The sequence below is a fragment of the Leuciscus leuciscus genome (genome assembly GCF_965113295.1).
Source record: "Leuciscus leuciscus genome assembly, chromosome: 14".
Taxonomy (NCBI): domain Eukaryota; kingdom Metazoa; phylum Chordata; class Actinopteri; order Cypriniformes; family Leuciscidae; genus Leuciscus; species Leuciscus leuciscus.
The window spans coordinates 31213787-31241665 of record NC_138738.1 but is presented as its reverse complement, the minus strand read 5'-3'; the positions used below and the strand labels follow the sequence as shown (position 1 = coordinate 31241665).

The 27879-nt window shown below is 40.4% G+C and overlaps 1 protein-coding gene and 1 long non-coding RNA gene across 22 annotated transcripts in view; one reads left to right on the top strand and one right to left on the bottom strand.

Moving 5' to 3' along the window:
- baz2ba (bromodomain adjacent to zinc finger domain, 2Ba) overlaps positions 1-27879 on the top strand; it is a gene marked incomplete at its 3' end in the record, with an annotated part of 89356 nt that overhangs the window by 36783 nt on the left and 24694 nt on the right. For all 21 annotated transcript variants that reach the window (XM_082136650.1, XM_082136664.1, XM_082136655.1 and 18 more), the window contains exons 3-10: positions 11212-11376; positions 19499-19699; positions 20257-20412; positions 20782-20987; positions 21127-21336; positions 21644-22240; positions 25171-25765; positions 26432-26722. In XM_082136650.1, coding sequence (XP_081992776.1) covers positions 11214-11376; positions 19499-19699; positions 20257-20412; positions 20782-20987; positions 21127-21336; positions 21644-22240; positions 25171-25765; positions 26432-26722 — 2419 coding nt within the window. In that variant the 5' untranslated portion in view covers positions 11212-11213. The remainder of the gene's footprint in view (positions 1-11211; positions 11377-19498; positions 19700-20256; positions 20413-20781; positions 20988-21126; positions 21337-21643; positions 22241-25170; positions 25766-26431; positions 26723-27879) is intronic.
- On the bottom strand, positions 515-5347 carry LOC309474489. Its single transcript, XR_014197323.1, has 2 exons — positions 3393-5347; positions 515-3352 (listed from the first exon to the last, which is right to left on the bottom strand). It is a non-coding gene; the product is annotated as an uncharacterized lncRNA (long non-coding RNA).

The window sequence follows — 27879 nt, the reverse complement described above, 5'->3', positions numbered from 1 at the left end:
AACACGAGGGCTTGTATCATAAATGTTTAAAAACTGCTCTTTTTTCACATCCTTGTCTTTGTTTTTTTAAATTGCCTGTGCATAAATTAGCTGACTTCCGTGGCAGATCACACTATGAATAAATGCGTAATCACTTACTTTAATGTTCTCTGTGTTTACTTCTGTATGACAGTGTGCTGCGTGATGTCTTTTTATTGTTCTTTTGTGCTCGCGGGTCAGTTCAGGTCCATGATCTGTTCGCACTGGAATCTGATATTGGACACATTTAAAACATCAATGTGAAGAGCTTTACAAAAAAAATCAGATCTGAGTAACAAATCAGAATTGAGCACTAAGGCTCGTAGTGTGAACGGAGACTTCAATCTAGTCCAGATGCGCACTTTAGAATCTTGGCGAAAGTTCAGAGTACTTTTAACCTCCTGCTTTATGAATACTATAAATTCAGACATACTACTCATCTTGCATACTGTTTTTTGCCTATTTTTAGTAGGGAAGTAGGCATATTGGGATGGCAGCATATTTACTACCTATTAGACCTGTCTTTGTGTCAGGACTCAGGACAGGAGTGTACCTATAATGCATTAACATGCTCTCTAGGTAGGCAGCTCATTAAAGTTTTGGAACAAAGTTAGTCGGTGTTCAGGATTGAAGGATTTGGGCCAGTCTAGTCTGCTTTACTTAAACTCTTTACTTCTGCTTTAGTCCCTCTTTCCTACTCAAACCCAGCAATCCACAGTAAAATCACGCAAGCATCTATTCTCATCTGCTCTCACTATGTTTGTCCTTTCCGCCCCTTCTTGCTCCTCTTTCCACTTTCTTTCCTGTCAACTCCTCTCTCTTTCTCTGGAGGGAGAGAGGCTGATGCAAACGGGTGGGCTGTGGTGTAATCCAGGGCCTGGGAAGGTCTGCGGATCAGACTCTGTGTTCCGTATCCTCCGCGTGTCCTTCGGCCTTGACGCCCCCCGACCCGCCCGCTCGCCTACAGTCCTTGACGATGCCATCATTCGCTCATAAATTCCGACCGCATCCTCCCTGACCCCGCGGCTGACTCCTCCCACACGGCGCATGATTGACTGCTCGCGGCAGACCCACTGATTCCATTTAGTCCTCCCAGATTAGTAGCGCTTTCCGCTCTTGTGTACATGTTTTTCTACATGTGTGTGGGATTCCTCACGGTTTTCCAGGGCTTAGCCCACCTTTGTTTTAAAGATCAGGCACAGTAACGGCATAATCCAACGCCTGTTTGTCGCCATAGCTCTTGGTAATCGTAATCGCCTTGAAATATTGTTGCGGTTGTCGCCATGTGTTCGTCCTGGCACTTGGAGAATTCTCTGGAAGGTTGCCGGTACAGTCGAGCAGGCCCAGACTCAGAGATGGGCAGGGAGTGTGTTTGGGTGCGCAGATGTGGGCCGTTTTCAGACAGGTCTGTCTGAGGAGGTCACGGCTCAATAAAAGGATCATATGACAGGGGTGTGATGCACAGAGCAGAGGAGGAAACTTCAGTGTGCGTTTTAAGCTAAAATTAGGCAGATGGTTAGACTGCACTGGATTAAGTCTGGAGGCGAGAGAGAGAGAGAGAGAGAGACAGGGTGTGAACAAGAGAATGACAATATTTAAAACAAAAATTGCTCAAGCAACCATAGTTCTTGTTTAATTTGCAACTCTGTCTGTTTGTATTTCTCCCTTCACATGCATGTGTACACACACACACACACACACCTATAACAACACAAATGACTGAAATTAAATTGAACTTGACTTGTAGGCCTATTTAATTATGCAAAGTGTCTGTGTATGTTTTGATTTATACTCTGGGTTGTACTGAAACAGTCTAAGTTCACCTCTAGTTGATGCTTTTGAGTGTTTGTCAATTATTCAGGATCACATGACCTGAGTATCAGTTGTTTTATATTGTGACAGGATGAGGAAAGTTCCCCTGCCTGCAAACTTTGAACTAGTGTATTTGTGTTATCTTTGCACGGTATTCATTGATCAGGATTCATTTTATATGTTCATCTACAAAATTGTAAAAAATAAAAATACTTCATCTGAGATCACTAAAACAAACAAAAGTGTTGTCCAGAGAAACTGCGCTTTTGGCATTGACCGAATTAATTTGGGCAATTGGAGATATACGCAAGCTTTCGTGTTTCACCTTTCTCACTTTTCTGGATGACTATTGGACTAGTATTGTGCAAGTCCGACTATTTTTACTACTACTTTTTTATTTCATTGATCATTTTTGCTTAATTTCAAAAGGCATGCATATGTGGTCTTGTTGATGAGACAAACACAGGATTTTATTCCCCTGCTGCTTGTAGATGTTATGTGCTGTGTATAGGGTCCAAAATTCACTTTTGGCCACTACAGTAGATGATTTGTAGTCTGGCTCCGCCCTCCTACGTACTTCCGCTCAATTTTCATTTTCCTTCAGTACTCCGTCTGGGTTTGCGGTATATTCTTGGGTTTCTATGGCCAATTTTTTGGCGGTCCAATCAGCGAACAGAGGAGGTGGCTGAGAACGATGACGTTGAGGTCATGCGCTAGTTTGAGTTGTAGGGTTACGTCACGACCAAACGTTAGCGATTGGTTATAGCAGATCCAGAGTGGCTCTGGGCAGATCCAATAGTTTTAAACTTCAACAGAGTACCCGCCTTCAAGGAAGTTAACGTCTGGTAGGACCAGGCTAGATAATTTGTCCCTATGTCAGAGTTTATAGCCCTGTGGTTTGAGTCCGGCTTGTAGTCCTTTCTGATCTTGAAGATATAAGATAGACTTAATGTATATCCAGTGGTACAAGATGCTTGGAGATGTGACTGATTTGAGTGGCCTACATCACTTATTCTTTGTAAAGTTTCCAAATAACCCCTTTTTTTACTCATAAAAGACGCTTTTTACTCACATTTGGCACTTGCCAATTGTTATGGTTGGATCCTGAGTGTGTGTGTTTGTGTGTGTAGTTTGGAGGGACCGGAGCAATGCTGTGCCCTACAATTTCCTTTTTGTTTAGTGGGACTGGCACCTCAACGCATCACCCCATTCTGTCTCTCCCCCTCCCCCTCCCCCTCTTTAACTGAAAATGAATCTCTAATTTCACAGTTATCATCATCATAACCCCACAATGAATTATGCAAAGTTATTCAAAGAACCAATCTATAACTTATTAATTGCTGCCTTTTCTCATTCACTATTTTCTCTACTCGCTCTCTGTCTCTCTCCCTCTCCTCCTTGCACACTTTTATTTGAGACGCCACTTCCATCACCCTTTCTATGTAGAAATATGATGACTCTTGTGTTATAGCACTGACATGCTGATTTTACTCCCCTTTGAATGTTTAAATCATCCCTAGAGCTAGGCACTGACACACACACACACACACACACACACACACACACACACACACACACACACACACACACACACACACACACACACACACACACACACACATTAGGAAGTCTACGGGGAGAGTGGTGTGGAACTGCACGCCTGTCTCGCCAATCATGGCTGTTTTCTTAGCTGATGGTTGTTTTGCAGTGATCAATAGAAGATATTTCTGCTCTGTCCGATCTGAAACAGGAGATGGATTTTCTCATCAGGTTTATGCTTTTGTCAATGTAAACACACACACACATACAAACACAGGAGATGAGGGGAGGGTAGGATGTGTGTTCCTCTTTTGCAGAGCTGTAAATCATGTTTATGACGGTAATACAGGTATAGATCAGTGTGTTGATGGAGAGAAGAATTGAAGTGATGAAACTGAATGTAGTATAATTGTTTCTGTCTGTTTGTGTGTGTATGCGTGTTGTAATGTGAAAGTGAATGCATATGAATGTCATTTGTGTGTGTGAGGCCTCCTCAGATGGAACATGTGTAAAATGCTGTGTGTGTGTGTGTGTGTGTGTGTGTGTGTGTGTGTGTGTGTGTGTGTGTGTGTGTGTGTGTGTGTGTGTGTGTGTGTGTGTGTGTGTGTGGACTCGTATGTGCTTGTGTTTGTGTGAATGTTAATGGAGATTGTATAGGGACATTGAGCATGTCTCTCTCTCTCTCTCTCTCTCTCTCACACACACACACACACACACACACACACACACACAGCTCTCTCTGTAATGGAGTGTCTAAATATATCCGGTTTTTGCCAGATCCGCTGCCTCCGGAGTGAATAAGAAATGGGCTTTAGTAAAGGACAGAATCTCTCTCTCACTCACACACACACATTCACACTCTCTCTCGTCTTTCTGTCTAACGGTGTGTCGTTGGCGTATCGCTGCTCACTTGCTGTGTGTAACAAACCTAGATCAGTAATTTTTGTGTAAATTAGAGCGATCTAGTTTTGTCACGTCGCTTACTTGTAGATGGAGCGTAAGACACCTGCTCACACACTTATTACAGCACAAACATATATATATACACACACACACACACACACACACACACACACACACACACACACACACACACACACACACACACACACACACACACACACACATTGAGCGTGCTGTGGCAAGCTAAACATCTAATGCTCCTCAATGGTCCCACTGGGATCTTACGGAGGTCAAAGAATGCCGGTGAATCCTGTGAGACTCTTTACGCGCCTCTGAACTGACCAGTCAGCTTGCACGTCTCATTGGCGGTCGGACGGCTGATTATCTGTGCATCAGACTCATAAATTAATGGAGCTCATAAATTAACATTGATCTTTTAGTTAATTGTGGCCTGTACATACTTTAAAAGTTTTTTTTGTGTGTGTGTGTGTGTGTGTGTGTGTGTGTGTGTGTGTGTGTGTGTGTGTGTGTGTGTGTGTGTGTGTGTGTGTGTGTGTGTGTGTGTGTGTGTGTGTGTGTGTGTGTGTGTGTGTGTGTGTGTGTGTGTGTGTGTGTGTGTGTTTCCTAAACTTTGACAATTGTCAAATTAATTAGCCACTGTTTTTGCCACTGTTATTGATACAGATGGTATAGCGAGAACAGTAAATGATGGGGTGAAAAGGGACAGATGACATAGCTGGCTTATTCAGTTTGTCTAAGTGAGAAAGACATGTGTACATATGTACAAGCCATGGAAATTTGATAAAGCATATATCAAGTAGCGGCAAGAGGAAATATTTTTTTTTCAAAGCCTTGTTTTGCATATATTATTATAAAATAAATACATTATTTATTAAAAAACATATTTATATAAATGATTTATTTTAAATTATATTTTTTATAGTTTATTTAAATAATAATATATAATAAATACATTTATATAATGTATATATATTTTTATAATGTAATTTATAATTATAAATATTTTAATTAATTTCTTAATTACACAAATTTAAATGTAATGTTTACATATTTTTCAAAGCCTTGTTTTGCTTATTGTTATTCAAAATAAATAAATACATTATAATATTTTATTTAGGCTATAATAAAATACATTTCTAAATTATTTATTATAAATGATATTCATTATAGTTTAAATATATATACTTTTATAATATTATTTATAATTATAAATAATATTTTAAATGATGTAATTCATTCATACACAAATTTAAATGTAAAGTTTATGGTTTTCTCAAAGCCTTGTTTTTAAAATAATAAACATATTATTTATAATAAAATAAATGTATACATTTATTAAAAATATATTTTATTATAGTATTATGTATAATTTTTAATAATATTTAATAATTTTAACAATTTATTTGTACACAAATTTAAGTTTAAAATTTCCATATTTTTCTCAAAGCCCAGTTTTGTATATATTTTATAAAATAAATAAATAAATATATACAATATATTATCTATAATAAAATTTATTTAGATGTTACTTAAGTATAGTTATTATAGTTTATTAAAATATAATGTATATCATTTTCTAATATAATTTCTAAGAATCCTTTTTATTTATACTAGTTCAGTGTGTGTGTGTGTGTGTGTGTGTGTGTGTGTGTGTGTGTGTGTGTGTGTGTGTGTGTGTGTGTGTGTGTGTGTGTGTGTGTGTGTGTGTGTGTGTGTGTGTGTGTGTGTGTGTGTGTGTGTGTGTGTGTGTGTGGATCTGTCCCTGTCTTAGGGCTAAATGTAGCTGCTTTATATGCACTACTACAACAACTACAAGTGTGGGCGTGACTAGCAGCTTGTGTGTGTGAGTGTGTCTGTCTGTCAGCGGCAGTAGGCCTAAAGGAATGTGTGTGTGATGCTTTCCAGTTGACTTAAGAATAGAGATCATGAGATCAGAACAAAAGCATCCCCCATTTCGCATGCGAAGAAAGCCGCTTTGCTTATGAAGAAGGGTTAATTCCTCCTTTAACATACACTTTGCCACAAACCGTTTACGAGATCTGCTCTTGTAGGACAGCTGTGTGTGTGTGTGTGTGTGTTCCTCAGGTCTCATTTTGCATTGTTTGTGTGGCATTGTTTGGGCAGACGATCCGCTCTGTATATCTGCTGATCTTTGTTGCTGTGGAAGCGGATCTGGTAACTCCTTATTGGACCACAGAACAGCTCACGGACGAAAGGCCGAAGTATCCCAGCATGCAGCTTTCCACCATCTGTCACGGGCCCTTTGTTTGGGTGTGGGTTGAGCTGCTGGTCTCTGGTTACTCATAACACGCAAAGACACACACACTCACACACACATATTACAGCTTTAAATCACGTTCCCATCCTTTGAATTTCCACTATCTGATACTGTGTAGCACAAGAGTGATGTTTGTTACCGTGGAAAGGCGCATTGACGTGATCAATGGCATCTGTCTCCTTGCGTTAGGATAATCTGGACGTTTTGGCTCATGATCGGAGTTGAGGAGTTTTCCATTTTGCACGAACGGACACAGCAGCACAGATCCGTGGAGAAACTTGCAGCTTTTACCGCTCGGAAATCTATTTAATAATTTCGACGCTGTTGCCCTGCTTTTCTTAAAGACCTCTAGATTATTCATCCATGGGACAGGACACACACACACACACACACATACATAAAATCTAATACCCTCTCACTCACATCTGAGACGGCTGAAGAAAGAAAGGTGAATCCCACACCTCTTTGTACAGGCCACCGCCCACATATCATTTCTCTTCTCCATCTGCCCTCCCTTCCTTGATCTAGAGACTGGTGTTTTTAACACGGCGCCATACATGCGCTCTCTCTCTCTCTCTCTCTCTCTCTCTCTCTCTCTCTCTCTCTCTCTCTCTCTCTCTCTCTCTCTCTCTGTGCATCCTGGGACACTGACGGTGGTGTGACTGCCAGTGTCACCAAGCAACCGTGTCTTGCGACAGGCGAAGCCATCTCACGCTTCGGGAAAGCTGCTCCAGCCAATGGCGACGCAGCACTGCTGCCAATCGATGAGTCAGAAGGGCCGAGGAGATGGATGTATTTGGACACGCGTTAACCAGAATCGCACGCCCTTGTGAAATAGCATGCATTTTGTGTCCTGTGTACTTACCGGTTGTAGGAATGAGCATTTATGCCGCTGCAACTGGGAATTAACAGCGATGTAAGGTCAAAGGTCACTGTTCCCCTGCCGCAGGTCACCAGGAAGGTGACAGGCCTGTGCTGAGCGTGTGCTGGTTGAAGAAAATTGAGTCTTTGTGTCAGTGTGGTTGCTGGCGCGCTCTGATTAGCACTGATCCATGCTGACGACTCTGTTGGCAGATTAGCGTGGCTAGCATTGGCCATCTGTTACCACGGGCCATAGCAAGTGAGAAGTGTCGGTCACGTGCGCACACACACAGACAGATATACAGCATTATGAATAAACACACACCCTATGCCCTGTCTCTCTCTGATTTTCCACACATACAAATGTACACAATTACTCGCACACTCTCCCAAACACAGCAACCTCAGCAGTATATTTCACTGCCTCAGAAGTGTATGATTGATTTTCAGGTTAAATTAAATAACACACAGCTTTATGTAGTGTCTCTCTCTGGAAGCACGTTCGTGGGAATCGAGTTCACGTTTCTCCCAGCTGGCTGGAGAGCCTGGAGGTGTCGTCCATATTGCTCGGACTAAACGTATCCCGCAAAGCGCCCAGATCGCGATTAGCATATGATTCACTCATTCGCAGAATCCGGGACCTGCTGTTTTTTTTCCGACAATCTCATTGGCCGCGTACACCAAGTCAAATTAATTACGCAGCTCACGGAGATTACGATGCCTGCCTTCCAGTGCCACAGTGGAAGATGGCTAATTAGCTATAAAATCAGACTAATTCTGATGCTAAAGCTGTTTTAATTTCTGATAATTAAGTCAGGATTGGATCCTTAAATACCCTGGCATACCATTATTGCGGTAATCATGGTTGTTGTTATGAATTATTTTGAGGCCCTCGTATTTTACCGTTGATGTTTAAGGTAATCAGCCTGAAGTGAGTAGCTGGATAGAGGTAGATGATAACCTATAAACACTCACTATATATTCAAATCAATACTTTTATCCAGCAAGGTTGTATTAAATTGATCAAAAGTGACAGTAAGGACATTTAAGATGCTACAAAAGATTTTTATTTCCAGTAAATGCTGTTCTATTCAAACTTACTATTTATCAAAGAATACTAAAGTTTTTGTTTTATCATGGTTCTCAAAAAATATTAAGCAGCACAACTGTTTTCGATAAACATAGGAAATGTTTCTTGAACACCAAATTAGCATATTGATGATTTCTGAAGGATCATGTGCTGATTCTGCCTTGCCGTCACAGGAATACATTACATTTTAAAATAAATTCAAATAGAAAACAGTCTTAATATTACTGTTTTCTCTGTAGTTTGATCAAATAAATGCAGCATTGGTAAGCAAAATTACATTAAATTTAATTATATAATAACATTTTATTTTAATGTATAATTTAAACTTTAATTATATTTTATATCACGTGTGTGTGAGACATGGTTGTGCATTTTAGAATTTTTTTTATTTTTTTTTTATACTATTTGCTGTATGTGAGTCTATATATGAAGTGAGTTGCGCCATTTTTTAACAGTTTTATTACTGTGTGTCTGTGTTACTGTTACCATGTCTTATCTGACTGTGCTCTTTTGTGATTTACGTCACAGCAGTTTCAACAAGAAATTATTTTCCACTAAGAAGTGTTTGGGTGGTTAATTAGGATATACACTCTTATATAGAACCACAAAGGGTTATTTCAGGCGTTTCAGAGCATTTTAGGGGTTCCCATCATGGGATCATTTTATGGATTTATTTTAATTAATTTTGTTTTAATTCCTTTATTATTTTAATTACATTTTATGAATTAAGCTTGTAAACTTACAGTATCTCTAGAATTTTTTTGAAATGGCCTGTTAAACATGAAAGTGAAATGCAATCATTTAAAGCTGCAGTCTGTAACTTTTTTTTTGTTAAAAATTTACTAAATGTATGTGATAACTAAGTACATCATGAATCACTACGGTACACCTATAGTAAGTGTTTATATTCGTGTTTATATTTATGTAAGTGTGACTATTTTAGACCGATCAGGTCGGCACCGCTGCGGAGTAGCCCAGTACCTGCGTGACTCGTCATAGACATACACAGAGAGAAGTAGCTCCGGCTACAATGTTCTTCCACAAGACGCATGCAGTTCTGTTTATTAACCGCTAGAGCGCCAACAGTCACAGACTGCAACTTTAAGACATTTCTCCTTATATAGAAACTTTCAAATTGAGTCAAGAATCCTAGGGTTCTAAATAGAACCCCACTGAAACCCACCAGGACGGTCGGTCGGCTTATTTTTTCGGTGTGTTTCCCACCATTGGCTGTAGACGGACGCCGTCGTTTTTTTGGGGGCCGATTCGGCATGTTGAATCAGCGTTGGGCCGTCGGTGAGAGAGAGAACTCTGATTGGCTGTTCAGCTTAGCGAAAGAGTCGAAAGGGATAAAAACAAGCAAAGAAGTCAAGACGGTACAGACAGAAGGCTTTTATAAATGTCACCGCTGGTTCTTTGACGTCGGCTTGGTGTGTCCCGGGCTTAAGAGTGTAGAATTTCCATCTAGCATTCATTTTGAGTAACCTGCCATGAACTTGAGTTGGCAGGGTCATGACCTGATGACCTTTGACATTTGGAGGCAGGGTATGAGTGAGGGAAAAATGGTTAGAACGCAAAGATGGAAGATTGATCCAAAAGACGAGAGAGTGAAGGACAGGTGGAGCGAAAGAAAGGGGGGGGATAACAACCGCAGTGGCAGATTGTGGCCTTTGCCACTGTTTACGCCAATATGCAGACACTTTCATTGTGTGTGTGTCGGTTTCGGCATTGCTCTTGGGCGAGGAATGTTAGTTGATATTCTGTGGACGTTTCCATCTCTGAGATCTAATCGGTGTGCGTATGCATGTGTGTTTGTGTGTGTGTGTAGCAGAGACATACAAGAAGGAGAGCAGCTCAGGGAATCGGCCACGAGTGTTTATATATAATGACAGAATAACAAAGCCGTGTATGCCACACCATGGTGCTCTCTGCCGCTTCCCACAGCGAAATCTCCTTGTGAGATCAGCATCTGTGCGGATATGCGAACAAACTCAAGATTTCCAAACATATAAAGAGTTCACTCGTTTCCAGCGGTCGGGATTCTTTCGGTAACAAATTCTGCATACTGAAATCACACTCTAAAAGCTGTTAATTGTATTTTCATGTATTTTTTTTTTAAAGTATGTGTGGATATGGTATGTTTTGAGAAGGGGAAAAAAGAAATCTGAGAATGCTTGTGGTTTTTTGTGTGTGTGTATATGCTGGCTGCGTGTGACTGTCTTTAATATGCGTCTCTCCAAACTGTGAAATCTCTGCAGAAACAGTTAAAGGCATAATTTGCCTGTTAAGCACATCAAGTGTGAGAACGCTTGTTTTACGCTGTGTAAAAAATGACTGTGAATAGTCTTGTAAAACAGCGCGCTGCTCACTTCGTGTGTGCATGTGTGAATGTGCATGAGCTCGTGCCAGTCTCTCTTCTATCCTATTGAAGAGGGTCTCGACAGTGAATGAATGGTTAATGTGACAAGCCGAGCAAACCCTCTGCCCAAACGGGACGTTAATGTGTGGTCCTGTAGAAATGTGCTCACGGGGTTGGTTCATCTTGCGAGCAGACGTGTGTGTGTGAAGGAGACTGACTGGTGTTAAATAGAAATATTGTTCATGGCAAGTGAGATGTGAAAGTAAGAGTGGCAGGCCGTGTGTGCGTGCGAGAGCTCACTCTAATTATCGATTGGATTGTGCTTGACAGATATGGAGTCTGCAGAACGGCTGGCCTCGCCTTCCGCCACCCCGGCCTCCGTCCACGCCACATCTTCGACGTCATCTTCCTCTTCCTCCTCTTCCTCATCCACAGCAGCCTCCAATGCCAAGAGCAGCCTGAACCACGGAGTCACAGCAACGCTCGGCACATGCGGTAAGAACTTGCGCACACACTTGCTCTTTCATACCCTGACGCAAGGGTTGCTTATTGTTACACTGTGAAAAGTGCTCAGTCAAAACTCACGCACAATCACACGCCAGCACATTTCCACACACACACCACTGAGTGTCACACAGACGCGCTTTGAGCATGTCTCCCAGTTTAGGTTGGCGGCAGATCGGAGACTGATGTCATCAGGGACCTCTCTTCTTGTCGGATGATTTTTTTTTCTTTCTTTTTTCTGGGTGACATGTGATAAAGCGCAAATATTCTCTGCTGATTGAGTCTCGTCTGATAAGGCACAAGGGTTCACGTTCTCAGAGTCTGCTCTGTTAAAGGGATAGTTCAGCCAAAAATGAAATGATCCTAAGTTCTTCCAAACTCTGGTTTATTTCTTCCAAGGAACACAAAAGGAGATTTCGTACAATCTCCTCTCTTATTGTAATTAGTACCGAGGATTTCAAGGGCCAAGAAGGACAAAAACGCACCATAAAAGTAGTAAATATGACTCTTATTTTGCTTGATGTGTGAAAACAGACCTCACTGGTTCTTGTGCGTCAAGCAAGTATACGGTTGATCTCCATTTATGTGCTTTATGAATGTGTGTTGATCAATGTTAATGTATGAATAAAATCCTGAATTAATCTGTTCATCAAATAAAGCAATCATGTCTTTTCAGAAGATTATAGGATTAAACTGCTCGATTCATATGAGTTATATTTAATTATATTTATATATTTTGTACTTCTTGACACTTGAAATTTATGGTTGCATGGTCTTTTAAGGGATGGACATAAATGAGAGAGATGAGAGAATATAAAAAATATCTTTCGCAGATGAACGGAAGTGTTATGGGTTTTGAACGACATGTAAAATGTAAAAAATATCCTCCCCTCTGCCACAGCTCGTGAATCTTAATCAGTTCAAAAATAGTGCTTCTATTTGTGATGGGACCACATTTGACATCAGCGGTTAGATTTGCAAGAGCCAATATCATTGGCATATTTAAATTTAACAAGATAATGAATGATATTTAAGAGCTATGGCGGTGGGGAAAATTTTGATTCAGCAGATAACGACTTTCTGTTTCTCACAGACAAAACCTTTTGTGTTCCACAGCAAGAAAGTCATACAGGGTTTGGAAATATAAATGATGACAGAATTAGCTTTTTTGTATGAACTAAACCTTGAAAAGCTGTAGCAGTAACATCACTAAAAAAGCGAAGCTATTAGTTTAACAATATTACTCCATATCGAAGTGTCGCTAGTTTTTAAATAATATGTTTTAAAGCTATTTTACATTGCAGTGTTACATTTTTCCTGAGGGTATTTAAGCAATTTATTCACATATCTGGTATCTTCTTATGGACAGTTACATTAACCGCTTAGAGTAGTCTTTGAAGTTAGTCATCTCATTTTTTCTTTTTCTTTAAGAATGGTCATAACTTTAAATAAGTTACTTAAACGGGTAGATTGGTCTAATTTCAACCCCATAAAGCCCAATTTATACTTCTGCGTCAAACTTACGCCGTAGCTACGTCGTAGGCTGTGCTTAGCGCGCGTACCCTTTGGCGTACCCTGATGCGCACCTCTCCAAAAATGTAACAACGCGTCAACTCTACGCGGACACAAGTGCTGTGATTGGTCTGCTGGGACCGCTCCCTTGGGTTTCACATGCTCCCTCTGCAAGTGTAATTGCGCGTCATCGCGGACAACGACGCAGAAGTATAAATGAAAACCAACGCGTTGCCTACAGCGTAGAGGCTCCGGCGTAGGTCCGACGCAGAAGTATAAATCAGCCTTAAGTAAGAGTGATTACCCCTTTGATAAATGCTAGTTGGTCAGACTAGTTCTTAAGACTTTGACTTAATATAGTCTCTATGTTTATGCATCTGGCCCTTGGTGGCTGTTTGGAATCAGAACTTGCCATGGCTGATTTTGAAATGAATAAATTTTTTCATTGAATCGATTCACAGTTCAGTCTGCATTGCTCACTGAATTCTAAAAGGTTTCTTACTCAGTCAAACAGTAATGGGATACTTTAAAACACAGAAAAGTGCTGGATGCAAAATTAGAATCAGAATCAGTTCAAACCATTTTAAAACCTACCCCTGTCTCCCATAATAAAACAGAGCAAAATTACTCCATATGTGTTACCCTGAATGAAGAAAGAAACAAAATACAGGATTGAAATAATTTATTAATCATTTTTCTAACTGTCTATGGTCTTTCCATCTGATAAAGCATCTCTTCTCCTTCCCTCTTGGGTTTTGTTCTTTCTGTGGTGCAGTCAGGGCTGAAGAAAGCCACCGACTTGCTCCTGTCGTAATTACCGACTTATTGTTCGGCATGTGAAAACACCGACCAGGATTTAGCACTTACAGTTTTGGCTGCAAATTGAAAAGCTGCTGCATTAATGAATCTCAACCAATTAACTAGACCTTTGTTAATACTGCTGTCATCTCACTCTCCACCCCCCTTCACATAAACACACGCGCACACGTGAACACACAGACACAATAACACAGCTTTCCCTCCATCCTTCCTGACACTCTTAAATATCCTCTTCTACTCTATAAACTGTGAAGTTTGTAAGACTCCACTGGCTCTTTCCTGTTTGTAAATCGCAAATCTGCTCTGGTTTAGTTTTTGGCCCGTGTCGCTTTCTGACGAGACTCTCATTAACAGTTGATGTTCCTCGCGGCTTTCCACTCCTTTACCTCAACACCAGCCCGACAAGAGGAGTTACAGTGAAGGGAGACCTTTTGTTTTTGCTGAAAGACTGCTATTTTTCCCTTCAGAGTTTTGGATTTTTGAACATGTAATTCCGGCTCTGGCTCGTCTCTCTTGAAATTCAAGTACCCAGCAAAATTCGGGTTCAAGTACTCACCAACTCTCTTTGCTGTTTTGTTTTTACAGAAATAAAGCTCCAGTTTTATTCAGAGCCATGACTTAGTGGTTACTGCAGATACACTTGACATGGTGCTCATGTGGGTATCGCAAGCTGGATTCTTGCTTTCTGAATCCATTCCACTTTCCACTACAACCCTTTACTACACAATTGTTAGCTTCGCTCCACTAATTTGATAAGGAAACGTGGCATTCAAAGTAGGAATGGGTCACAATGCAAGACTAGTTGACTAGTTATCTAGCAACTGACTATTCGCTCAGGGATGCTGACTTCATTTTTAAAAGTATTACATTTGTATATTTTTTATCACATTGATCATGTGTGTCTTAGCTGTTTACACTACAAAACTGTTTACACTACTTTCTCTGAGATGTTGCTTCTTTAAATGTAAAGCACTGCTGCTACAGCCAAACATGGATGCCAAATTTCTTTGCTGCTGTTTCTGAACATCTTGCAGCACTAGGATTGCATTTTTAAGACAGCCTGTCCAGACACAAATAATTTTCTTTTTCATTAAGTTTTACTGGTGAATCTGAAATCAGCCGAATTATTCAGGGAGACCAGTTAGCCAGCTAGCTATTCAGTAACCCACTGAATAGTTTTACAAATATGAAGTTTTCAATTCCAAGAGTTCTGATGTTTCATAAAATAGGACTGGGACAGTTTGCATCACTCCACTTGTCTGCGATTACTGCATAGAATTCCAGCGCTTGATCCTGCTTTGTCCTCTATTGGGACTATTTTTGTTGGCTGTGCAAAAATAAAATAGCTGGCCTTATTGTGTCCGAAATGTGAAGTACATAATATTAACTTCTTGTTATAGTTGTATAAAAGCATAAAATACAATATTGCACAAGCAAGAGTGCTGTATTACTTAATATCACCATGGCTGAGATTACATGTGATACAGTAACATTCCTTCTCATGTGATATTGCTTAATTTAAAGAGAAAAAATCCCAAAACAAAGACTGATCCATTATAAAGTGATTTTACTTGGGTTAAACGGACAAGAGGACCTCAGTAATTCAGTTCTAGTTGAGGTGATTAACGTTCAGAATGAGACTTTCCCTCGACAGGTTCTCACAGCGCTATCATTACCACTTTAAACGCAATTAACACTTTGTCCCACTAAATCACCGGCCCACAAGCGTGCCGGAGCGATAGATGATGTTCAGGTCGAGTACGAGGTGCATCTGGGCTTAAACAGAGAATAGTCTAACCTCTCTCAGAACAAACGGCGGCCACATGTTCGCACTTTTTCTCTCCGTCCCCCTCAGACACACAGACAATTAAGTCAGCTGTCAGATCTGTCTGTAGAAATGTGATTGATGCAAACGGAGGGCACATTAATCGGCTTCCGCCGCATCCCACATAAGAGAGCGAATGAGGAGACAGGTGGGGGAGGACAGTGCCGCTTTTCAAGATGGCTCGGTTTGTCAGAAGATGGAGAACATGGGAAGGTGTGTTGGTGGGGGGGTTGGGGGACAAGCGAAGAAAGAGAGAGACGGTGAGAGAGAACGAAGAAGAAAGATAAAATAAGAAGGATATCAGGTAATCCGGTAATTCTGCTCTGCTCCTCTCAGAGGCTGATTTAATTATTGCTGGCTGAAAGCGCATTAATATGAAACTGGCGTTTCTGCCACTGTGTGTGTTTGTGTCTGTGTGTGTGTGTGTGTGTGTGTCTGTGTGTGTGTGCCAGCAGGAGCGGATGATGGTCTTTGGGGGAATATTTCCTCTCATTTATCTTCACATCCGCCTCTCTCCTTCTCAAGCTCCTTCTTTTCGTCCTTTTTTTCCCCTCTTTCATTGCCACTGTATATATCAGGACAAAACCCAAAACATACAGGCTGTACTGGATTTGTGTATGTGAGAATTAAAAAGGACAGGTCTTAAGCTCAGGAACGGAAAGCTGTCAGTCTTCTTCTTTCTTCTCTTTTCCATTCTAGAGCCTAATTAAAAGAGGGCATATGCAAAACAGGATTTTCTTTCTCTTTTGAAATGAGTTAACTGGCTGCGCACGAAAACAAACATACGGCATGACCAGTGAAGTCCGATTCACTTACAAACAACTCTTTGAGCCAGTTCTTTCAATGAATCTGGCAAAAGAAAAATCACAGACTCACACGTTGCTGTAATAAATGCCATTTTAATAAGCAAAACATTCAAATGTGTCACGAACACAGTGGTACACGCAGTCAGATTTTTGTAGGACATGATGCATCACAATCAAACTACTCATACACAGGAAAACTTTATAAAGACTTTTATCACTGGCAAATTTTGGATTAAGTGGATTCCGGGTAAATATTCCACATCACCCAGCATTAAAAAAAGCCTGTTACTTCTTCACTGAATGAGAACCGGCTCACAGTTCAGTGGGTGAGTGGGCTGTCTGAATGATTCAAATGGAATCGCGAATTGATTTTAACACGTTCCAGCCCGTTATTCACAAAACTAGCGTCACTGGTTCTAATTCTAAATGTCTGAATAAATAAATAAATTGTCAGGGAAATGTAACATACTGTTTGTCAGTGTTTGTACCCCATTATAAAATCAATAAAATGGCTTTGCCACTGAAAAGCAACATGGTTTAAAAACTAGCTACATTACCACCTCGCCAGGGCCTTAATTTGTCCCGGAACAAGCTGGATCCGGCCCCTCATTTGGGGGATCCTCCATCTCATATACCACTGAAAGATGTTTATGTTATGACCTGTGTACAGGAAAGTTAAATATAATAATGATAAAGTTGTTAATGACGCGACGAAGTGCCCCATGCCATGTTTGGGCAACGATTTATTGGATTTGACATTCACATTTCCAACGTATGACAAGCAATGTATAGATAATATATATACTTCAATGTGCAACGTGCAAAATTACTGTGATTGTTTAAGCTTCTGAATTCCATACAGATGTCAAGGGCTATGTTGGTCAGACCTTTGGTTGGGCTTAATGCTTTATGCCATGGTGTTTTACGTGCACAAATTGTCACAACACATCATAAGTATGCAAATAAACACCTTAATGTGTCTTTGAACACAAAACTCAAGATAATCTGCGTCTAGCGCTTTATGTTTCTATGTTAATTCTGAGTATATATGCGGCTGAGTATATTTGCATGTCAGCCGCTTCCGTTCAGGATTTCTTATCCAGATACGGCATGTTAGTATATTATATCTTAAACCTCCCACCCCCCCAAGCACACTTTTTTCTGGAACCTCAGAATTTACAAATTAAGCTCTGCACCTCGCCAAAGAGAAATTAATAGCGATTTGTAGCAATGCTACTATGCAACTCTGCCTTTTCAAGGAATAGTTAACCCAAATTTTCATAATTTGCATATAAATAGACATTTTGTGTGAGGAACAGTGGAAATTTATATCATATTGGTCATAGGGGTTATTATGGCAAGACGTATAAGAGACACACAAGAGTAAATGACAGAATTTTCTTTTTTAGGTCAACTATTATTTTTTTAAAGGTTGCGGTTTCTAAGGGTCAGATAGAGAGTGGAAAATGGTCATGTAAAATTAAATCATGACTGTTTTTGTGGACGTTCCAAGTGGACAAACATTTTAAGTGGACTCTGGGGGAAAATACGGGAAAAATACTGCAAAAGAAACTCTGCATGCTGCAGACAGTTTCTACAGTCTTCACACATAAACAACAGCAAAGGGAAGTCAAGGCCCTCTCCTCCTCTCTGTCCCTCCTGGAGTTATAGCTATCTGCAAAAGTCCTGCATTTCCCATCATCACTTTTGTGTGTGTGTGTGTGTGTGTGTGTGTGTGTGTGTGTGTGTGTGTGTGTGTGTGTGTGTGTGTGTGTGTGTGTGTGTGTGTGTGTGTGTGTGTGTGTGTGTGTGTGTGTGTGTGTGTGTGTGTGTGTGTGTGCGCAAGAGCGAGAGAGCTGGCGCGGTGCTGCGCTGGCGGAACGGTGCGCTCAAGCCTTTCTTCTCTGTGCTCCCTAATGGAAATTGAATTTGCATGAAATATGCGGCTTAGAAATTACATGTGACTCCTGAAGGAGACAATGGGCAGCATCAGCGCTGCCAGAGGAGATCGATCCCAGAAAGGATGCAATCTGGATGATGATGATGACGACGACGATGATTAATACGAAGAGCTCTGTGTTTACATGTATGCCGAGAGCCCATACAATGTCAAACAAGAGATTGAAGTGATTTATCGGACTCGGAGAGGGTGTTGTTGTGATATCTTATAGAATATTGTGGAAGATGCAGGAGCGCTTTGGGCGTCTTCTCTCCCACTTCTTCCTTGTTCTATCAAGCGGAGACTTTCATTTGGTCTGATCATAGTTATTAATCAAATAGTGTCAGAAAGCCTGTGATTACATTAACATTAACAGCCATCAAACTGTCTCTCACACAGTTACACACACACGTTTACTTGCTGTCTAAATGAAGGCACACCATACTGTTGTTGTTTTATAAAGCTAATTATAAATACAATAGACTATCCCTACCCCTAATAGAAAACTTTACTTACATTTAAAAAATGACACTTTTTAACGGTGTCCTCAAATGTCCCCGAGGTGAGGTTATGTCATATTTAGCTAACATCTGGGGAAACCAGATCATGCTCTAATGTACATTTAAACACACAATATTGAAAAACGTAAATGAGAATGCAACTTCTGAGCAAACTGAATGTTAGTTAGAATTACCACTAGGGTTGAACTGTTATAGTCATATCCAGATAGTGGCTTCAGAGGCTGACACAGCACTATGAGGCTTACTCTTCTCTAGGCACACACACACAGAGCCATAGAGGTTTCTGAACTTCTCTTTGATATGTACACACAATCCCACACACCTTGACAAAACACTCAGAACACATATACGCTCTCACTGAACTCTGAATCACTCAGCACTAACACTCACTTTTTTTTTTTTCATACAAATAACTTCCCTCTCTACTCCTAAAGTGTCACAAGAGGCAGAGAGAGTGATGATATTCTGCTACTTCAAAAGAAAAAAGATAAATCCAGTCGCCATTTAAGAAAAAAAATCAATTTACTTAGATGCAAAACTGGTTTACATATAATATAATTACGCTTATTTATTTATTTTTCCCCTGTCGCAAACATTTTCTTGTTTTAAGCATTAACCTTTCAAAATGGTGTGATTATCTAATTCCGAATGTGTAATGGTGTCTTGTATATGTGTGTGTTTGATGGGGCAGGTCCTCTGTTTGGACTGACGGGCAGTGACCAGACCTTCAGTGTCAGCTCAATGACCTCTTTGCCCAGTGCGTACCCTCTCATGGCCCACCCAGCCTTTGGTTTGCTATCACCGGCCACGGCCCGCCCAGAGTTTGGAGGTCTAGGAGGACTGGGGGTCTCTGCTGCCCTCGCAGCTCACCCACAACTAGGAGCCTTCTCAGGTATGTGTGCGTATTATGTTGGTGGCCGTTTATTCATGACCGAAGGTCTGATGACACAAAGCCCTATGCAATTAATTGGCACAAAAGTTTAATATTCGGAAACTAATATAAAGTAATAGTAATATAATAGGATATAACAGTATAACAATAACGATAATAATAATTATTTTTGTTGTTGTTATTAATATTGATAATGTTACTGTTATTATTATTATTATTGATAACAATTATATATTTTTTACTTTTAATAGTAATAATAATAGTAACATTAATTAATAATAGTAGTAATGTAATAAAATATTCTTATAATAAAATGAATATTCTTATAAAAACCAATAATAATAATGTAATTTTAATATAATTTTAGTATAATAATCTAAATATTTAAATAATAATAATAATGATAATAATTAGTAATAAATATACAATATATTTTTTAATTATATTGGACATAATTAATCAATTGTTATTATTATCATTTAATATTTACTTCAGTCCTGTCTCATTTAGATTATCTACCCTAATGTTATAAGGTAATTTACTCTCTCTTTTCTCAGAATGGTGGAGAGCAGCAGAAGCACATGGACGGAGTCCTCCAGCTTTCTTCCCGCCTTTTTTGAGCCTGCCACCTATGTTCGCCCCACCCCTTCACAACCACGAGGCCAATCCGTATACATCCAAAACACCCAGCAAGAGCAGTCAGGCCTCCAAAGGTATTATTCTGTCTATATCTGCCTCCTGGGAATGTATGATATCCCTCGGAGGCAGACTTAAACATGAAACAATAAAGTAATAATTCTTAAACAAAAGTAATGCAGCAGTAATGTAGCCTTCAGGCTGGTGTACTCACAGTAATCATCGCCTTGAGCATTCGCCTGCAGTGTTGAATTCATCAGGCGCTTATCAGGAGATCTTCTGCCGTTTTAACCTATACTTTTGTCTCAGAAATCCATGCCAAAGGCTATTTGACATAGTATATATTTTGAGGGAAATTTAGATTTTTCTCTCTAACTTGTAGCAAAAAATCTAATTGCGTAGTTTAAAAGCATCTCACTGGTTCATGTAAACTCTCTGGAGCACAGGTGTGAATGGAGCTGTGAATGGTCGTTCACTGTCTCCATCTGCGGCTAAAGGAACTGTTTCGGCTTCTGCCTCCCCCTCCCCCGCGCTCCGGCCCCCTGAGCACAGCCGGACACTCAACGCCAAAGCCCGCGACCGCAAGGCCAGTCACCATAGCAACAGCACAGGGGAGCTTCAGGAGAAACCCTCACAGAAAACTAAAGAGAAGGTACGACGTCATTGCAACTCAGTGTGTGGTCCAAACACACAAACACTACATATACATGACCAATTATTTAATGGTTTGTTGCTGAATTAATTAAAACTGTTTTACAAGCTGAATCATTGATGTGTGTCGACCAATGCAGAAAGCCCGTAAGAAGCAGGTAGAGGGGTCTGCCGTAAGCGAGAGTGAATCTGGATCATCGCTGGATACTGACAGTGACGGAGTGAGCAGCAGTGATATTGATGATCTTGGAGAGGAAGAAGATGATGATGATGAAGACGAAGACGAGCAGAGTAAAGACAGCGAGGAGTCAGACTCGGAAAAGGAGCGGCAGAAAAAAAAGAAAATGAAAGTAAGATACTGCTCATATTAGCTTATTACTGTTTTCCAGGCAGGTTTGAATCCTAGCATTGCACCACTGAGCCTTTGAGTAAAGCACTTAACCTCAGATTGCTCCAGTGCACTGGAAGTCATATTATATAAATGTATCTGCTAAATGACATAAAGGTTGTTTACATATGTCTTCAGTGACAAACACAACCTGTTGAATCCTGAGGGTCAGTGAGAGTGGAAAATAGTCATATAAGAACACATTATGACTGGTTTTGGTGTAAAAACCTTAATCAACAAGTGGACTTCTCCCTGTCTTGTTTGCCCAGATTGTGACGCCAAACTCTGGGCTCAGTAAGAAGGAAAAGGCCAGGCTGCTGGAGGCCCAGGACTTCCATGTAGGCCTGCCGGGCAGTGCACCTTTAGAGCCCTCTCCTCCAGTGCACCTGCATCGCTCTCCACCTCCGCCAGCCCTGTCTCAGTCCCCTCTGCTGTCTCTAACGGGCAGCAGAGCCAGGGAAAGACCCCTCCACACCAGCGTCATCCAGTCCACTGGCCTGGCTGCTGCTGCTAAACCGTTAGCGCTTATCGCACAGTCACGTCGAGACGTTTCTCCTAAACATTCTCCACAGCATCGTAACTCCTCTCCAAAAAACCCCTCAGCCTCTACCAAGCCCCTCACTTCCTCACCTCAGCCCCTCCCACTCTCGTTATGCTCCTCCCCCAAACCACTATCAGTCCCCTCCCCTCCAAAACCCCTCCCCCTGTCCTCTTCCCCCAAACCGCCTCCACTCACCCCTTCCCTCAAGGCGCAATCTCAAGCTTCCTCCCGCAAGTCCCAATCTCCAGCACTGGATGCTCTGACCAGCAGGAAGATTCTGGAAAGTTCTCTGGCACAAGTCACTGCTGACTACAGGCTGAAACAGGTGAGTGTGCCACGGTCTAGCTGGAGAAATGTGAGAATATTCATCCTTCAAGTCCATACATTAATCTCACTTTTCCCTCAAGGCCAGCGTCCACATTTTCATTTTCCAGAAAAGCAAACCAGCTAAAGCAAATTCTCCACAGTTTCCGTCCGTATCTTTTAAGCCAATTTAGGATTATCGCTTTTAGGGTGCTCTTGGTATTCAGGACGTGTCTCTCCTTATTGACCAGCCTATTTGAAAAGGTCAGAGTAACGGAGAGGGAGAATGTGAGTGGGAGAGAGAATTATTTGTGTGTGTGTGTTTGTGTGTGTGTGTGTGTGAGAGAATGTGCTGAAGACAGAAACGCGGAGAGGACAGAAAGGACAGCTCCATTCTCTTATCAGTAGGACTGGCTTCCCTACTGTGTGGCTTTAGTTGGTAAATGAAAGTGACAATGTGCATCGCTTTATTAGAATTACTGAAGCAAAACCAACAGGCAATTAACTCCATAACTTCTTAAGGGGCCAGATTTCAGCAAATGAGTATAATAAATGTGCCTTTCCCTCACCTCTCCTTTTGTTGCCTTGAAATGACTGTTGAAGAGGTTAATATGTTTTTTTCTTCTTCTTGTAATTAACCAGAGTAATTTTATTATTAAGTTACGGTGTGGAACAGTTTCATAATATTTTGATTTTATTATGGTGCTTACTAAGGCAAGCAACAGTGTTACTCTTGCTTATACTTGGGGTTGCTGTGTATGCCGTATAAATGATTCCTGAAAACGTGGCTTGTTAAGGTGCTATTACTTTTTAATAAAAGTAAATAAAGGTCAATAAAATGATCCAGTTCATAAACCCAGTTCATATCTAGGGAATGGGGCCTGGTTGCACAAAACCTTAAAGTCGGCATTAAATGGAAATTCACAAAATCTATTTTCTTTTAGCATGTTGTTTTTTATCGTATTGTGAATGATTCATCCATGCATATGTTTATTTATTTATTTGTAATTTTGTGACCTCAAAATTTTCAAACAAAAACACGATCTTCCGATGAAACCACATAATCCCCACCCCTTTAAAGCTCATATTTATATCTGCCTCCATCCAATCAACAACCGATGGATAGAACGAAGTCCCCACCCTGCCTTTTTTTCCTTTTCAATACAGTCTGTTTCACTCAGATGTACGTCGCAATATGGAAGAAAAATCGGTCGTTACTTCTGGTACATTGTGACTTTAAGAAAACAATTAATACGACAGGGTTTTCTTAAAGGCCCACTGAAGTGCCTTGGGACGCGCAGCTTTGTATGATGCGTTGATGTAATTTCCACTGAAACAGGAAGCTGAGGTGGGACATATTGAATGACGCTGATGATATGTTGGATTTAATAGTAGAGGTGTGAACAAATTCTAGCCATTTAATTCTTAACCAACGTACAGTTGGAAAACGTAATAAAACTTGAGCGTTTGAGCAACCAAACACTCATCTCCAACCCTTATTGCTCTGTGACGTGTCAACGGATTGCTTTGGTGGTACGCTTTAGATTCTAGAGAGCATTTGATTGGACAGAAGATGTGATGAGAAGCTGAAGTCTGCGGTAATGTTATAAAAATATGTGATCAATTTTAGCGGAAGTGTGAGACTGTAAGATTTGAATGCTTATATCTCTTAAATGCTAATTTTGTCATTGTTTTGGAACACATCAGCTTATTCACAACCTTAAGGCTAACATATTCATACTAAAAGCTAAAAAACTTCAATTTTGATTTCAGGGGGCCTTTAAGAAGTTTATTGAAAGACTCCAGAACATCATAGAAACTCTAAAGACTCTTTGGCAACTCCCAAGCAACCTCATAGAAACACTCTCGCAAGTGCAGATTCTTATTATTTCAGAGCAAACATGTTCATGAGTCAGGAAACTATAATGGCGCTATAAAGATTTCAAACCATTGAGCTCAGCGGTTGAAGGCAGGCAGAGTTTGAGCATTCCTTCTCTCTTAATGAATGTTGTGGAGCTGATAGAGTCATGGCCGCGCTGTTGTTCTCTGTTTCAGTGAGTCAGAGCAGCATTATGCTCACTCACACTCTTCCTCTACCAGCACTTAAGCCACATGACAACCAGCACAATTACCACATCTCCTCTGCTGTTTTCCCCTTTCTCACTCTCACTCTCTTTGTTTATCAGTCAATTTGTTTTTTCCTCCTCTCATCTTTGCTATCAGTATACATATCTCCCTTTCTCTGAAGATGTGCTTTGTTCAAGGAAATTCAGTTTTGTTCCATTTTGTTTTGAAAACAGCATTGCCCAGCAGCAGAAATTGCTGTAATATTGATTTCGAGAAATAGATAAATAGATATGAATAATAGAAATGGATATAAACAAATTAAGTAAAAAAGTGAGTTTTACGCAAAAATATTGAATATTGAAAACAATAATTGAATTTATATATATGACTCAAGACCCATACACATTAGACCCATACACATTAAGAACAGTATCTATAGAGATAACTTCTGAATAACGATAACTATATTAGCCTATATTGGATTATATATCCAACGGATGATAATGGTTTTATATTATAAGCCCACGCTGCAGTTATTCCATCTCCCATTTTAAATTCTCAATCTCTATAAAGTTGGGTGGATTGGGATTGACTTGCAGTATTTTTATTGTTCATCACCTGGAAAACATTATTCTGAAAGTGATTCCAATGATATCGTTCCTCTGTATCATTATTGTTATAGCTGTGGTGTCGGTCTTTAATATTCTCATAGAATTAGAATGATTCTAATTATTTATACTTTATAGTTGTAGTTATTGTCCTTGGTGTGATATGTGTGTACACCTTCTGTACAGTTTTTTTAGAACATAAAACATAAAACTGAATGTGATATAGACTTACTTTTCTTACTTTCCATCATCGTTCTCTTTGTTTTTCCTTCTGCAGTCTTTCCTGTCCCAAGACCAGACGTTTCCTCTCCTGTTGAAGAAACAGCAGGACCCATATAAGATAAAAAAGAGGGCAGGGGTGCCCACATCCTCATCCTCATCTTCATCCTCCTCTGTGCTCCCTCTTAAACTCAACTCCGAAGCGTCAGGTAGGACCAAACCCCCCTCAGCGCAAGGCTTGTCATCCTCCAGTCTGCCTTTCTCTCATGGCCTGCTGGGTCTTGGCCAGCCCAACGGAGTCATCCAGAGCACCCAAGATGTGCCGTTGGCACTTACCACCAAACCCCGCTCAGACGTACCCGTCAACCTCAGCACAGGAGGTCGTAAGAGCCCCGCTTCTGCGTCTCCCACTCCTAACCGCACTCGTGAGCCACGGAAGAGCAAGACTCCCAAAGCATTAGAGGCCTGGAGGGGTCTATCCCAGAACCACCTGGTGCAGTCTTTGGTGGACCTGTTTCAACACAGCGGAGCCGAGCAGGAGCTGCCCAGCAGCAAAGACTCAGATGACTCTGCTGAAGACGAAGACGACGAGGATGATGATGTGGAGGATGAAGAGGATGATGATGAAGAGGACTCAGATGATAGTCTTTCAGGTGAGATGCCTAGAAGAGTGGTTTTGTGAGTTCATTAAAAGAAAGATTGAAATGGTATTGCAGTGCAAAACATACTCCAGCAAACTTTGTTGTACTTACAACTTTGAAAAATATTTTTTTATAGTGTATACCATTAACTATTTCCATGATACTTGATACTCTGTGGGTTTGGAGAGAGGAAATAATGAAAGAATGTTCATTTCTGCAAGACCTATTTCTTTAATTCAATGTGTTACTTTACTTTACCTAAGATCCTGATCCGATTAAATGTTCCTTACATTATTTCATGCTGAATATAATTGCATTTACTTTACTTTACTTTACCTTAAATCCCGATCCAATGAAATATTCCTTACATTATTTCATGCATTATTTCATGCTGAATATAATTAAAGTATAATTGTAAAAGTAAAGTATAATTGCATACTTTACCTAAAATCCTGATTCAATGAAATATTCCTTACATTATTTTATGCTAAATAAATATAATTGCATTTTTACTGGGTAATGCATCAGATTATGAAAGTGAAATACATTGTTATTGTGATTTCTATTTCAAGTTGCCTTTAATTTGGCTCTTTGGTGCGACCAGAGACACAAGACGTAATAATGATCAATGCCATAAACGCTGTCTCATGTCCTCTCCTCTCACCTTCTATTTCTCAGAGTCGGACAGTAATTCAGATAGTGAGTTGAACGGTTCAGAGGGTGGTAAAAAGAAGCGCAAGGATGGAGTCATGGAGATGGACACAGATGGAGAGAAGACTCCTCAGAAACTCAGCAAGGGCTTTTCCCATCTTAACTCCTCCACCAATCACAGCCTGTCTGACTGTCTGCCACTAAACCTCCAAGTCATTAAGCCCTCCAGTGTGGCCACGCCCACCATTGTGAGCAGCTCCGGTGCCTTGACCTATCACAGCTCTCCCTCCTCATCGTACTCTGTTGGCACCTCTCCAGGTAACCACAGGCAACGTTATTACTATAAATAAACCAAAACTATATATGCATGACACCTTCCTTCAGAGCTCTGTCCGTATCAAAAGTGTGCACGGAGTTGAATATGTGTTGTGTGTTTGCGCATGCCCTTTTGTTTGTGTATTTGTCTGTGTATGGGCTGTCACACTCAGATGACGGAGTGTCTATTTTTAGAAAGATAAATGACGGCGTCTGGCATCACTGGGCTCCCTTTGCTCCCGTCTATTTGGGTGTGTGTCCTTGGACCTAGCCATTGTATCTGGCCTGTATTCCAGGAAAAACAAAAAAAACTAAGATAATTAATTTGAAACTGTTTCCATTAATTGTTTTCCTCTTGTGTTTGGTTCATACAGGGTCAGGTTTAGGGTTAGGTAAATGTAGCTGCAGTGTCTGGGTTAACCCCGGTACTCGTGTTTGCTTTAACCTGTTAGCTGAGGCACATCAACCAACTCTGTTTGGCTGGCTTAATCTGCTTTTTCCTTCTGAAGCTAACAGAGACATTTGTTAAACAAAACACTCTCAAATCCAGCAAACATGGCACAGAAGTGCATCTGCTCTTGGATGGCGTTCAGCATCCCTCACCGCGATGGAATGAAACACTTATTCTAATGAAGCAGAATTGTGTCCATTGAAAAGTGCGAGGAATCTGTAATAAGCTGAGAAGAGTTACTGTGATTTGTTTTTGGATTATTATTTGAGCTGCTGAGAGATTCACTTATCGCCCGTTATGTCTGCAGACTTCCCTTCTCTGAAAGAGAGATTTGAGCGATATGATTTTGCTAGTTTCTTCCTGTGGTTTTTGTTAGTGTCACTATTGCTATTAATCATATTTTGAACATCTCCCTATTCCTAAGCATTGTACGTGAGTGTGTAGCTCGTCTTGCATCATTTGTGCTTCGGAAATAAATCATACCCTTAAATCATGCTGCTTGTTTAGGAGAGCTATTACTTTTACTATTATGCGATCAGGTGTTTCCTGCCTAAAATAAATTAGGCTAAAGTACTCCATCAATTTAGCACACAGGAGGTCATGTTTAAGTCATATCTATGGACCAAAATATACCATACCTGAGACTTAGATTGGGTTCTTTTGACTTTGAAGAAACTATCAAAAACATCATACAAATTGACTTCTAAAA